The sequence below is a fragment of the Myotis myotis genome, unplaced genomic scaffold (genome assembly GCF_014108235.1).
Source record: "Myotis myotis isolate mMyoMyo1 unplaced genomic scaffold, mMyoMyo1.p scaffold_m19_p_7, whole genome shotgun sequence".
Lineage (NCBI taxonomy): Eukaryota > Metazoa > Chordata > Mammalia > Chiroptera > Vespertilionidae > Myotis > Myotis myotis.
This window is the reverse complement of record NW_023416379.1, coordinates 66151024-66165109: the sequence shown is the minus strand read 5'-3', so window position 1 is coordinate 66165109 and position 14086 is coordinate 66151024. Positions and strand designations below refer to the sequence as shown.

At 36.7% G+C, this 14086-nt stretch overlaps 1 protein-coding gene across 10 annotated transcripts in view; it reads left to right on the top strand.

The window, feature by feature from the left end:
* Window positions 1–14049, top strand: part of SMAP1 (small ArfGAP 1) — a 124177-nt gene extending 110128 nt beyond the window's left edge. For 9 of the 10 annotated variants that reach the window (XM_036317546.1, XM_036317543.1, XM_036317544.1 and 6 more), the window contains 4 exons: window positions 5186–5313; window positions 9577–9748; window positions 10617–10924; window positions 12737–14049. In XM_036317546.1, coding sequence (XP_036173439.1) covers window positions 5186–5313; window positions 9577–9748; window positions 10617–10924; window positions 12737–12871 — 743 coding nt within the window. In that variant the 3' untranslated portion in view covers window positions 12872–14049. The remainder of the gene's footprint in view (window positions 1–5185; window positions 5314–9576; window positions 9749–10616; window positions 10925–12736) is intronic. The other variant, XM_036317545.1, reaches the window with a different exon arrangement.
* The last annotated feature ends 37 nt before the right edge of the window (window positions 14050–14086 follow it).

Sequence of the window (14086 nt, the reverse complement as noted above, 5' to 3'; positions counted from 1 at the left end):
TGGGGGAGACGCCGAGGAACTGTGAGTGTGGTGCTGAATGGTTTCTGCACTATTTGTGTCCCTGCTTCTCTAACTTAGTAGAAATAATTATGAACTATTTAAAGGTTGGTTTTTATTTTCAGAATTTTAAGTGATTTATTTTTAACTAGGGTCAGTGTAAGTACCTGAGTTTTGATGAAATGTGGTTTAAGGAAAAGAGCACTCACTAGTCTGGAGGTCAGAAGACTTTACAGTGCAGGTTTTTTGCTACTGAACTCTAGGGATGTGACATTGAGCAAGTGTTTTAATCTCTTTGTGCCCTGGTTTCTATAACTGGAGATAATGGAAAGAGATGCCCTTCTCATATTTCATGGAGACAAAAATGATAACGTAAATATTCTATAAAAATGTATAGGAAACATGATGGTTATGATGATGATAATGATAAAGTCTTTAAGTGTCCTTTTTAAATACTGAAAATCAAAAACAACAAAGTGAATTGAAACTATCTTTTTTAAAGAATGTATTTTGCAAGCCAACTGTAGTGAGTCAAATTAACAGACATTGAAATCCATTGGGAAAACCCACTGGAAACTTGTATTTACTGATTTTTGCAAGGCTGAGTTTTCAGTTAGGTTAAAGGTTTGTTTTTCAAAAATTCTGTGACTGCTTAGCTTTTGTAGTAACAAGGAAAATTGATGGGGTGAAATCCATCATATGAGGGGATCATATGGGTAGAAGAATGGGTTAAAGAGAACACAGGGCAAGTATTTGGTAGGTGTGGGAGCAGAGGAGAATCACCTGTGCCTATCACGCGGCTGTAGAGAGGGAAACCTGGTCAGGCCCGTAAGAAAGTGTTTCGGAGCTAAGAGAAAATTCTCCCCATCACTTGAACAGTGTCAGCCTGGCCACACGATTGTTGTCCCTCTCATTCTGAAGGATTCCGGAGTCCCTTGGACTGACATTGTGAGTTAACTTTAATGGATGCTCCTCTAATTGTGGTAGGTGGTTACAAAGAGAGCCCAATTTTGTTGTTTGTGCAGAATGCCTTTCTGAGATTTCAGGAGGCCAGTTCTTTAAAGATGTTTTAATGGGATGTGAAAATGGAGCTGTTTACTTTGCAATGGTAGAAACAGAAGTTATGTTACCTTGCAGTGTAGGAAGTCAGCTTATATTAAGAACTGTGGATATTTACTGCTCTGTTTTTATATGGCAAAAGCCTGTAAACTACCTAAATGCCCAACAGTGGAGGATTGAATAATCACTTATTGTTGGTCCATGCAATATCCTAGAATGCAATCCACCCATCCACACATACATAATTTTATTTAAAGAAAACTTTTTGTATTGTATTGTTGTATATACATTGTTTATAAGCATAGAAAAGGTATGGTAAGGGACTTTTTTTGTGTGCTGAAATATACATAAAATTTAAGATTTTAACCAGTTTTACTAGTGGTATTAAATAAATTCACATTATTATGCAGTCATCACCATTATCCATAGTAGGGAACTCTTACTCATTTTTGTAGAGTTTGCATCTTTTACAAGAACGTGTTGCTTTTAAAGTAAAAATGGAGGAGGATTACAACCTCAGGCTTTGCTCTAGTTCTGCGACACTAGACAAGTATACCTTTTTTTTTTTTGCCATCTTTAAATGAGGATAATTGATAGTGCCTCTCTCAAAGCATGATTATAAACATTGAACAAATGCATGTGTTTATTGTGTGTATTTGTGTTTTTTCAGATTTTGTGCAAAACAAGCACTATACTAAGTGTTGGCTGTTAATTTCACTAGTTACACGTGTCCTAAGGTGTGAAGGGTAAAATTAGACTTCAAAAACCAAATGAAATGCTCCGTGTTGTTTTACAGATTAGATATGGTACTACCAGATAGGTTTGAAAGTATAACCAAGTTAATATTCTTAATGAAGTATAATGCACTACTTAGAACAGACAGAAGTTTCTGAAAGATGTACAGTATAAAATAAAAAACAGGCCATTTGCTGTATTAATAGGTTAACCCCCTGGTTCTCACACAGTGCCTTTGCTCACTGCTGTTTTGACTAGATTGACATGGCCTGTGGTAAAAATCAGTTGATAGTACTTAATTCACCAAAGGAAAAAAGGTAAAAGAGTCAAACTTCATTTCTCAAATGTCTCCCATTTCAAACAATCGGTTCTTGACCAAGTTGTTCAGTTTTCTACCTGACAACCCTTTCAGGCTGATACCTTAGCATGACAAAAAGTCTCTGAGACAACCAAGGAGAGATTGCTTTTGTTGCTGGCAAAATTAAATGATTAGCACAATTTTAAAACATAGACTATCAAGAGTGCTAATGATGCTAAAGGTATGAAAGTGTTCACAAAATAATCACAGGCAATTGAATAGGTAGAAAAACTGTTGTTGATTGGATAAATGAAAAGCAGTTAGCCAGTGATAGCATTTCAGAAGCAGCGACATATTAAACTTTTGTTTAAGGCCCGCCTTTGTGGCTCAGTGGTTGAGTGTCGACCTATGAATCCCAGGAGGTTAAGGTTTGATTCCCCATCAGGGCATATGCACTGGTTGTGGGCTCAATCTCCAGTGGGGTGTGCAGGAGGCAGCCGATGAGTGACTCTCTCTCATCATTTGTTTCTCCCTCTCCCTCTCTAAAATTATTAAAAGTATACATTAAAAAAATTCATTTAAGGATACTAGGGGATGGTTTGATAAATTTAAGAAGTGTTTATTTATAAATTAAACAGTACATTGGACATGTACTATAAGTAAGGTTAAAACAGTCATTTGGGAGTCTGGAACATATTAATTCAATTTACATTATTTTTAATGAGAAAAAATGATTGTTTTCAAACAAATAGCTTCTCAAACAGCCTTCTGGAATTAATGAAGTTCGAGAACCGGGGTTCCGCTATAATAGTATTTTCTCATGTTTAAGGATTTCCCTCCATAAATTTATCCTAATTTTTAGTGTTTACTAGTATTCCTTCAAAAAGCAAAGACATTTAACTGTAAAATTGGAAATAATTATTTCCTGTTTTAAACTTTTTTCTTGGTTTGTAGTTTGTTTTGGGGAGGACATGTGCTTCTGTTTGTGAGTTGAAATTGCAGATATATAAGATAGTCATATTTTGTTGTTGAAGTAAACATGTCTCTGATGTGGATGTTCCCCTACCTTGCACGCTACAGTTTATGGGTTAAAGCACCACTGGCTTACAAGGCTTTAGACTGCGTTTATTTACTGAGCTGTTGTAATATCACAAAGATGTTCCTTTAGTTGTGTTTTTAATCTAGAATACCTTTTTCCTTTATGCTGTTTCATTTCTGGTTCATATTTACATGATGTACTATATAGTACATAATGTGCTATATATATACATAGTGTAAATGGAATGTGGAATGGATAGAAAATATAAAATAGATCTTCAAAGAGGTCTAATTTCAGAAATGTTGCCTTTTGAAATGGTTAGAAATGAAAATAACTTTCACGTATGAGTCATTTGAATGCTTTTATGTCATAGTTGTGTCTTAGCTTAAAATTCTCTATCTTATAAATTAGTAATAATCTGTGCATTGCTTTATTGCTTCATCTTTAACTTGTCCATAGTCCCAGGTATATGGCTCTGATAATGTGATATCACTGGAAGTGACTGAAAAATGTTTGCAGTTGATTTCTTCCAAACTAACTTTTGTGGGTTTTACATACTCCTATAAATTAGGTAGTAAAAAATATCTTATTGTGACAATTTATTCACTGAAATTAATCTGTGCTTTCCTAAAGCTCCAAACAGGGAAATAAATGATATCTATTTCTATAGTTATACTTCAAAAAAAAAAAGAAGAAACCTGTGAGTTTCTGTGGGTTGTGGTAGAAATACTGAGTACATGGTAGAACTTTTGTTAACAATATATGTTACATCAAAGAGAGGCCACATGAAATTGTAAATTGTTAAAATAGAAGCCTGATTAGGATATAAGTCCCAGAGATTGGAGTCATGATGCTCAGGACTGTTACTTGGTTGTGGCCACAAAAAACAGAACCATGTGAGATGTTCCATGTCCTGGAATACCATGCTCTGAAACTCCCCCTCTCCCCACTCCAATTCCCAACCCTTACACTGTGTCAATTTTGCACTAATGTAAAAGGAGATATTTTAAAAGGTTTTATGAATGATAGGGTAAGTAGGAACTGATATAGAATGTTTGGAACCCTATCAGAGTTCCTTTTCCATTATAGCTCAGTGGCTTGGTACTGCCAAGAAATGGTTTATTTCAAGTTTTATGGATATTTCCTATGGAACCAGTGTATGTTTTCTTTCTTTTTATCCAGTTTTTTTTCCTTATAGTAACTTTAAAATGCAACATTTCAGACATTTAAAATCATCAAAATTTATTTCTATGGTAGAAATACTAGTACATGCTATGAAAAGATATCCAAAACACACCCATTTATGAAGAGGCATTGTTTGTAAGAACATGGTATCAGATCCTAGCTTAGCTAATCAACTCAAAAGTAGTGTCTGTCTCATTAGGTTATGGGGATTAAATGAGTTAATATATGTAAAGTACTCAGAACAGTACCTGGCACATACGGGAGCATCAGGATACAGAATAATGTGAATATATGACACCATTTATTAAAAACTTTATATATACACCTCGGTGTGTGTGTGTGTGTATATATATGCATATATATATATATATATATATGCATATATATGTATGTATGTATATGTATGTATGTGTTCTATTTGGATATAGAATATGGTGGATAAAATTATCTGGAAGAATAAAATTGGAAATGGTTTCTTTGAGTAAGGGGATAGAACAGCGAACCTTTTGAGCTCGGTGTGTCAGCATTTTGAAAAACCCTAACTTAACTCTGGTGCCGTGTCACATATAGAAATTTTTTGATATTTGCAACCATAGTAAAACAAAGACTTATATTTTTGATACTTATTTTATATATTTAAATGCCATTTAACAAAGAAAAATCAACCAAAAAATGAGTTTGCATGTCACCCCTGACACGCATGTCTAAGGTTCGCCATCACTGGGATAGAACCTGGAGTAGAAGGGAAAGATATATGTTGTTGTCAACTTTTTGAACTGTTCTTTTTTTTTTAACCATATATTTTTAAAATAATGCCATGTTTCAAGTACTAAGAGATTCTACTCTAAGACAAGAATCTATGCTCTTTTTAGATGGTCCTGCTGAGGCACCAGTGACCAATGGGAACACAACTACAGTGCCACCCCTGAATGATGATCTGGACATCTTTGGACCAATGATTTCTAATCCTTTACCTGCAACTGTCATGCCCCCAGCTCAGGTATGTTGTAAGAGTATGGTTTTACACAATCACTACTTACTTCCTTTCTGAAAAGTTTCAGAATTTCTATCGCTGATTTGAAAGCCTCCTGTTCTTTAGTCCAGGGGTTGGCAAACTAAGCCTGTAGCTTGTTTGCACATAGTTTTATTAGAACACAGCCACTCCCAGTCATTTGCATATTGTCTGTAGCTGCTTTCCTACTAAAAAGCAAGTTGAATAGTTCCAACACTATATGACCCACAAAGCCTAAATATTCACTGCCTAAAGTTTGCTAACGTTTGCTTTAAACAACAGTGTTTAGAATGAACAAGTAGGAAAACTTGCTGGGGTCCAGCCCCAGCAGGTCCAGGGGTCCCCAAAGGTGTGGATGGAGTCAGCGAAGAAGGAATGACACGGAGACAGCGTTCAGTTGATCAGCAGCCTAGCCAGGATCTCTAGCCAGGATCTCCAGCCAAGTTCTGGTCTGGATCTCCAGCAAAGTTCTGGTTAGGATCTCCAGCCAGGTTCTGTGTCCATGTTCTCTTGCTAGGTTCTCCAGCCAGGTTCAGTCACCAGGTTCTAGTCAGGTTCTCTTGCCATGTTCTGTCCAGGTTCTGTAGCCAGGTACTGTCTCTAGGTTCTTCAGCCAAGTTCTCTCGCTAGGTTCTGTCTCTAGGTTCTGTGTAGGTTCTGTCTTCTTGGTTCTGTGTTCTTAGTTCTGTGTCTTGCTGTCTTGTTACATCTGTATTTATACCAGTTGATTCAATCCTATCAATCTCTATTACAAAGGTTAGGGCGTTTCTTATCTCCATTCCAGGGAGTAAAGATTATGTAGCTTAAGCATGATTGTTCGTAGTTAAAGTGATTAATTACCCGCCTGGCACTTAGTTGAGGGGTTTTATTCCCTCCCTAACTTCAGGGGAAAATCCCTACCTGGGGAAGCAACCTTTCTCAGAGAGGAGACCTTGGTTAAAACACATAGTGCCAAGAAGGTGAGCAAACATATTAAGAACAGTATGTCATATATGCCAGGTCCTTTGAAACAGCAAGGATGGACTGGCTCCCGGCAAAAACTCAGACTACTATTTCAGCCTTGTCTGAGATCATCAAGGCCACTTACCTCTGAGGATTTTAAACTGGGGGTGTATAACTATTGACTGGCAGCCAGTACTTCTTTTCTTATGCTCTATTGAGCCATCCCCAAGATACTATTTACTTCTGATTGCAGTAAAACAGAATAAGAAATTCTAGCAAATTCAGTATTCATACTCTTTTTTATGAAGATAAATTGTTTTAAGTTAGCCTTAAAACCTACCTTCCTTTTTTATTTTGGTGATGTTTAAAAAAACAATTGAGAACATAATATTAATGATCAGGACTTTTTCTTCAGCATTAATGGTAAATTTTGAATTGCCTTCTGAACATTACATGGAATTTCTATTTTTGCCTTTATTAAAATTATAAATTGTTTAATACCTTAAATACTATTTCAGGTATAGTATTTAATACATTAAATACTATAACTGACAAAATTGTAATATATTTTAAATGCATAACGTAATGACTTGATAATGCCAGTGGTTCTTGTTCCGGCATCTAGAGTTCAGAAATCTGGAGAAGGGCTGTGCGAAAATTAAATAAGAGTCCAGAGATGAAACATAATTTTGAAAGGCATTATAGGTAGTCAGAGAAGACTTAGCTAAAGGAACTAAGTTCTCCTTGTCTCAGGACCCCTTGCTTTTTATTAACACAATTTGTTCTAAGCGAGGTAGATATACACATCAAAGGCCAGGGTTAGGTACAGAATCCATTGTCAGATTGGCGAATTGCCTTCGGCTGTTCAGATGTTCGGCCAACAGGAGGTAATAACATGCAGATTAAGATGCCATGAGCTGTCTGGCAGCAAGCAATCATCCCTTTTCAGGTTTGGGGAAATGCTCTTGCCACTCCAGATGATTCAGCCCTTGCTGACATGCTGGAATTGGCTTCTGGCAACTTGATATTATGTATACATTGTGAAAGGATTCCCACCATCAAGTTAATTAACACATTTTTATTTTTTGGGGGGATGGGGAAGGACACAAGTTCTACTCTCTTAGCAAATTTCCATTATACAATCTATAATAATAAAAGAGTAATATGCTAATTAGACCAGATGAAGACAGGGCTGCAAGGGAAGCCGGTGCCGGCAACCAGGGGAAGGAAGGCCTACTCTTGCACGAATTTCGTGCATCGGGCCTCTAGTATAGATTAATCAGCTGTAGTCACCATGTTGTTATGCATTAGATCCTCAGACCTTATTCATCTTATAGGTGAAAGTTTGTACCCTTTTACCAGGCTCAGGCTCCCTATATTTCCTCCATACCCAGCCTCTGCAACCACCATTCTGTTCTGTTTCTATGAGTTTGATTTTTTAAAAATTTTTTACACATATAAGTGATAAATGTAGTCATTCAGTATTTGTCTTTCTTTAAGGTGAAATATATGAACTTTCAGGAATATTGATTACTCTTAAGCATACAACTAAGATTCTATGTTAAACTTACACTTTACAAATAAGCAACTAGTTTGGTTCATTACAGCATAATTTTTGAGGTAAAATATTTTTCTTTTCTCTAGAAAAACTGGACCAATAGGAATTGTTTGGATGGAAAGTTTTAATAAGATAGAAGTTATGTCTTATTGAGAAGACTAATTACATGTATTTTTATTACATATATTATAGTCACTGTATAATTACCACTAGAGTTGAGCAAATAGATTCCTTAGGAATAGTTTAAATGGATCTTTATCATTAATATTTATTTTTAGAAAAGAACTTTATGGGGAAAGCAGTTTCTTTTGGTCTAACATTCTAGTGAGGTTGTTTTATCTGCTAGACTTCTTTAGATACCGTTGGAGTATGAATTGCTCTGCACCTGCCTGGAGAATTAGACCCCCACATCTGAGGCTTTGGTGTACTTCATGTGTTCTGCTTAGTAGCAGAGCAGCAAGGGGGAACAATGCAGACCATTTAACGCTTAAGTATCGCCATGACGAGGAGTGTGTGTGCATAGCTTTTGCTGGCAAGCACTGTATACAAGAAAGGTTAAAATGGAGAATCATTTGAGTTTCTAAAATGGATTAATTCAATTTACATTATTTCTAATGGGAAAAAATGATTCCATTTTCAAACAAATAACTTCTTGTACAGTTCTTCTGGAACAAATTCGAGAACCAAGGTTCCACCCTACTACCTGTTTGCAAGATAGAGATTAAGTGAAAATTTTTGTTTTGTATTGAAGTCTACATTTCTTTGCATTTGTGTTCATTTGCCCCTTGTCCAAAAGTGGAATACAAGATATGGTTGAGAGTGGGGGTGGTTAAAGTATTGCTGTCCTTCATTTTTGGATAGATTAGAAGCATTCTAAGGTTGTGGTTAAAACTGATCTAGATTAGGTTTATAAGAATATCACAATGCAGCTTTTGAAGAGCCTCCGCCCCCCCACCCCCGGACAAAAGCAGCCTTTGCAGGACCCTCTTACAGTCTTCTGTAGGTGTAGAAATGTTCTTTAATCCAAGGGATACCAGTTCATTGAAGTAGTTGCTAAGGGAGATGCCTCAGCACCTCCCGGGAATGGTGATGCTCAGACACAGCCACATACCCTACCTGTTGACCCCATTGTGGTCAGGATGGGATGCAAAAACTCAGCATCAGTCTAGCAGGTAAACAAAATTTATTATGTACTAGTAAGAGTTTTTATTTTAAAAAATACATTTTTATTGATTTTTAGAAAGAGAGGAAGGGAGAGGGAGAGAGAGGTAGAAACATCCCTGATGGGAGAGAATCGTGGATCGGCCGCCTCCTGCACACCCCCCCACTGGGGATCAAGCCCATGACCCGGGCAAGTGCCCTTGACCAGAATCGAACCTGGGACCCTTCAGTGTTCAGGCCGATGCTCTATCCACTGAGCCACACCGGCTAGGGCCCATGATTCTCTCTCCCTCCCCCTTCGTCTCTGAGATCAATAAACATGTTTTTTAAAGCCACAATCAAACAAGCCGGACGCTCGCTTGAAGAGTTTCAATCTATCTTTTCTACATTAATACATTCAAAATAGTAAATATCATACCTTTATCCTAAATGTTTTTGGGTGGCATTGTGAATGACCCTCTTTAATGCACCATTTTACCTTCTACAAGTTGTTGAATTTCTAATTTCATAACTTCACATGGATTTTAAGTAATGGATGAGTCATGTTTTAGTATGCACAATTCGATAGTGTGTTTTGGCATTTGTCTCAGGGGACGTCCTCTGTACCAGCAGCTGCCACTGTGTCTACAGTAACATCTGGGGATCTGGATCTATTCACGGAACAAACGACCAAGTCAGAAGAGGTGACAAAGAAACAACTCTCCAAAGACTCCATCTTGTCCTTGTATGGCGCAGGGACCGTGCAGCCACAGAGCGCTCCTGGTAATTCATTTTGAAGTCTTGCTTTCAGGGACTGCAGTGGCATTACTGGAAGTGAGCCTTTGTGGTTATAATATATCAATTATGTTTCTTCCCCATTTTTCTATGTAATGAGTGTTTTTGTTGTTGCAATTTACACAACTACAAAACTGAAATGAATAAAACATTAGAATTAAAAAGCAGGTACAGGAGTCACAGAACTTTATTCATTTAGATTAACAAGCTGTTCACATATCACTTAATGTTTCACAAGCTTTTAGGACATAGATTATCTTTGAATAATAATTTAAATTTGATTTGCATGAAGTTTTTAACTGTACAGCATGGTATTTTCTCTGCAAGTAAACAATAAGCAGTCTGAATTATTACATGAATTCCAAAAAAGGTTTGAGATTTAAAAAATAATTATAATAAATACTAGCAAGGTAAGATTTGTTGTTTACACAGTTTTAATCTGTCAGACTACCTCTTTTAAAATAATGAGATCCCACCTGCTTCCCTTAAAGCCAGGCACAGTGAACTTGCACCTGTGTATTTGGTAGTGGGAGACCAGTGGGTTAGGTTAGCAGAAACAGCACATCATCTCATGCTATGCTGGTTGGTCTTCACAATGGATTTTTCTATGCATGTATTTATTCTAATTAAAATTGCTCAGGTTCATAACTGATTTGTCTGCTTCTGGAAATAACCAGCTCTGAGAGTGTAGGCTATGAGTTGGTCTGAGCAGTAGGAGCAGCCAGACCAGATTAAAAATTTTGCTATGGGTAGTTCAGAAAAATGGTAATTGTTTTTCTGTGATTATAGAATTGAGTGCAGCTATATACAGTATCCCTGTTCTCTTCATTTTCTTTTCATGGTTCTTATGATGCAGGTGTATTTATGGGACCCACAAATATACCATTTACCTCACAAGCACCGACTGCATTTCAAGGTTTTCCATCAATGGGTGTACCTGTGCCTGCAGCTCCTGGCCTTATGGGCAATGTGATGGGACAGAGTGCAAGCATGATGGTGGGCATGCCCATCCCCAATGGGTTTATGGGAAATGCACAAACTGGTGTGATGCCACTGCCTCAGAATGTGATTGCCCCCCAAGGAGGAATGGTTGGACAGATGGGTGCACCCCCAAGTAAGTTTGGACTGCCTCAAGCTCAACAGCCCCCATGGAACCTGTCCCAGGTAAGGGTCATTTATTCTCCACTTTATCCAGAATTGAAGAAATCAGACTTTCTAAATTGTTTTATTTGTATTTAAATCTAATCTGGTAGAAAGAGGAGGGATAATGAAGTTGTATCAGATAGATAAATGATCTGTCTTTGTCCCTACTTAATAAAGAAATGTGAAGTATTTTTCATTTCCAGTATAACTGTAATCTAGTTATAAGAGCTAGAAATTATCTTGGCATCCTAAGAAACTCCCTATCACCTTTGAAATTAGTAATTTGCTTTAACCCAGCTCCCTGATGGGGCGTTTGATAGTCTACTTTGGACCAACCTGTCTTTACTAATTTGGGAAGGGGTGTAGCTTTCATAAATTAGGGAAAAAATCTAGGCTACTCTTCATGATTTATGAAAAATCTTTTTGTTCAAAAACCTCTATAACATTGTATTTCCTTTTTACTTACCCTGTAATTAGGTTTATATTTAGAAAGCGTACCCACTAGTTCAAGAATTCCCATAAGATATGGACAAGTCCATATTTGTTTCAGACATCCCTTCATATTATAAAATCCTGTTTCTACCTAAGTTATTTTAGTGCCAAGATAGGACACATTACCAATACACTACCTTCTTCAAATGAGTTTCTCTATATTAGGTGCTCTGTCCTAACTTTTCTTCCCTTTACACTCTTTGATAAGATCCCACCTGCTTCTAGCATTTTGGCTCATGTTCTGGTCAGGTGTTTCACCTTGAGAGCAAAGAATAGTCAATAGTGATTTCTAACCAACATTAGCAAAATCACTATATAGCCTATGAATGCTCCAAGTTATTTTTACTATTTAAAATATATTACACTGGTCTCTAACCTCTGGGGATCTAAAAAATGGTAAGTACCAAATGGCAGTAACAGCTTGTGCGTGCCAGAATGCTGAAGTAAGCTCAGGTTAAGGTGCTGGATGAACCAGGAAGGAGTTGACCCTTACTTCCAGGCTTGCTGAAGGCTGTTCTCCAGCACTCCCTGCATGAGAGCCACTGGCCAATGACAAGGTGGTTAAAACAACCTTGAGTAAGTATCAGAAATGATCCTCCGCTATAGACACTTATGTCTCATTAGAGTGATGTAATTCACATTAGTGTCTTTGAAAAACCGCAAACAATACAATCCAACCCTGAGCATAGGTTTTAACTCCACTTTGTACTTAATCCTCGTCTTTCCTTAACCTGTCATCTTGGAGGTAAGAACCACAAGGAAAGGGTTAAGATGCTTATATACATACATGACTCCAGTGGAAGAAAACACATTAAATCTTATACCTTATCAAATAATGAAAATTTTAGATGTTTTACCTTTTCTTTAATATTTACAAAGTATATAGAACCATTTAAGATGTTAATAAAAGCTACAATACTCAATTTCTAATTTTGGAGTATTTTACCTTCTAAAATTTCCTTAGTTTTTAGCAATACTTGAGTTGAAAGAACAGTGGACTCATTATACCTAGATACAAATTGAAAGATTGCTTTGGCACTTTTTTTTTTTTAGTTGTGGTTAATCTTTTGGGGCAAGAAATTGAGTAAACATAGTACAGTGCTAAAAATGGGAAGAAAGCTGTAGTTGCTTTCTGCAAAGAAATAAACGTGATGGTTGGCTTTGACGGATTTTTACATGGACAAAAAAATACTTATTTTAATTGCTATTAAGCTTCAGTATCTCTTTGAGGCAGCTTCCAATAAAATCGGGTAACTATTTAAAAATGTCTAACTGTGGTTAAAGAAATAAGAATTAAAAGTGAAGTGAGCTTCTTAAACTGAGCCCTGTGTTATCTCACAGGTGAACCAGCAGATGGCTGGCATGAGTATGGGCAGTGCGAGCCCTGCGCTGGGTTTTGCCCAGCCCCCCAGCACGACAGCAGGATGGTCTGGAAGCTCATCGGGTCAGACTCTCAGCACACAACTGTGGAAGTGAGGACTGCACACGAGTTTCATCCAGAGCTACCACCTACATTCCTTGCTGAAATGCATCTAGTTCCCCTGTTTATTCATGTACATATATATTTTTTCTTTTTCCCCATTTGTTCACATTAAGAATTATCTGATTGACTGTGTTGGTTTGTACTGATTAAATTTGATGTGATGAAAAGCAGGTTGAGAAACTATTTCATGTCCAGGGCAGCTTTGCTCATAGTTCTCATAACTTCATAAACCACATTTGAGAAGCTGCAAAGTCAACTTGCATAATCAGTTTTACTCAGTAAAATTATAGCTCTAATGTTTGCATATAAGGAAAATAGTTATCATGTTAGTAATACCTCTAACAGTATAAACCCCACCCCCAAATTAGCCAGTAATCTTGTAGGAAGGTACTGTATGATCAAATGGTTAATCATAAATAGAATGTAAATGTATCACTGAGCACTGTTTTCTAGTGTATCAAAATTTTTATTTCATCATTTCCTTCACTGTGCTATTGTTATGATGTGCTTAACAGGGAACGTGGTTAGTGAAAGGAAGATAAACCTGGATGTTACTGTAAAACTTAGTTTAACAAATATTTAAAGAATTTGAATTTTATCTGCCTCTTGTAATTTGGATCTCCTCTTATGTACATAGTGCTAATATGACGACCTTTCTCTGCACTATATGCAAACAGGGTAACTAAACAAAGCCACTTTCAGTCCTTGAAGGTATATCCAGGTTTATGACAGTAATTGTGTTTACATTTTATGGTGCCTAGTATTGACAAAATGTTCTATCCCTATATTAAATAGATGGATCCATAGACTTTTTTTGTGGGTTTCATTTCCTACAGTATATACTGCCACCAACCTTACATAAATTAATGTTGCTAAGTCAGGAATTGGGGACAAAATACTTGTCATCTGTTTCTAAAACCTGTTCAGTTCTACCAATTATAAGGCCAAATGGGGAAAAAAAAGAAAAGTATATAAGATACTAAAAATGGTACCTGCAGTGTCATTAGCTGTACTGTACAAAGATCTTCCAGTTTAGTTGTGGAGAAAACATGCAGAACAAATGAAGACAGAAACACATTTTATACCAACTGATTAGCTTATGTTAACTGACAAGCTCTGTTTAAACAGATGTCCATCAGATGTCAATAAAGGCTGTTGTACTGAAGTAAAATGAACAATACCTGAATGCTCTGTAGCCTAACCTCCAA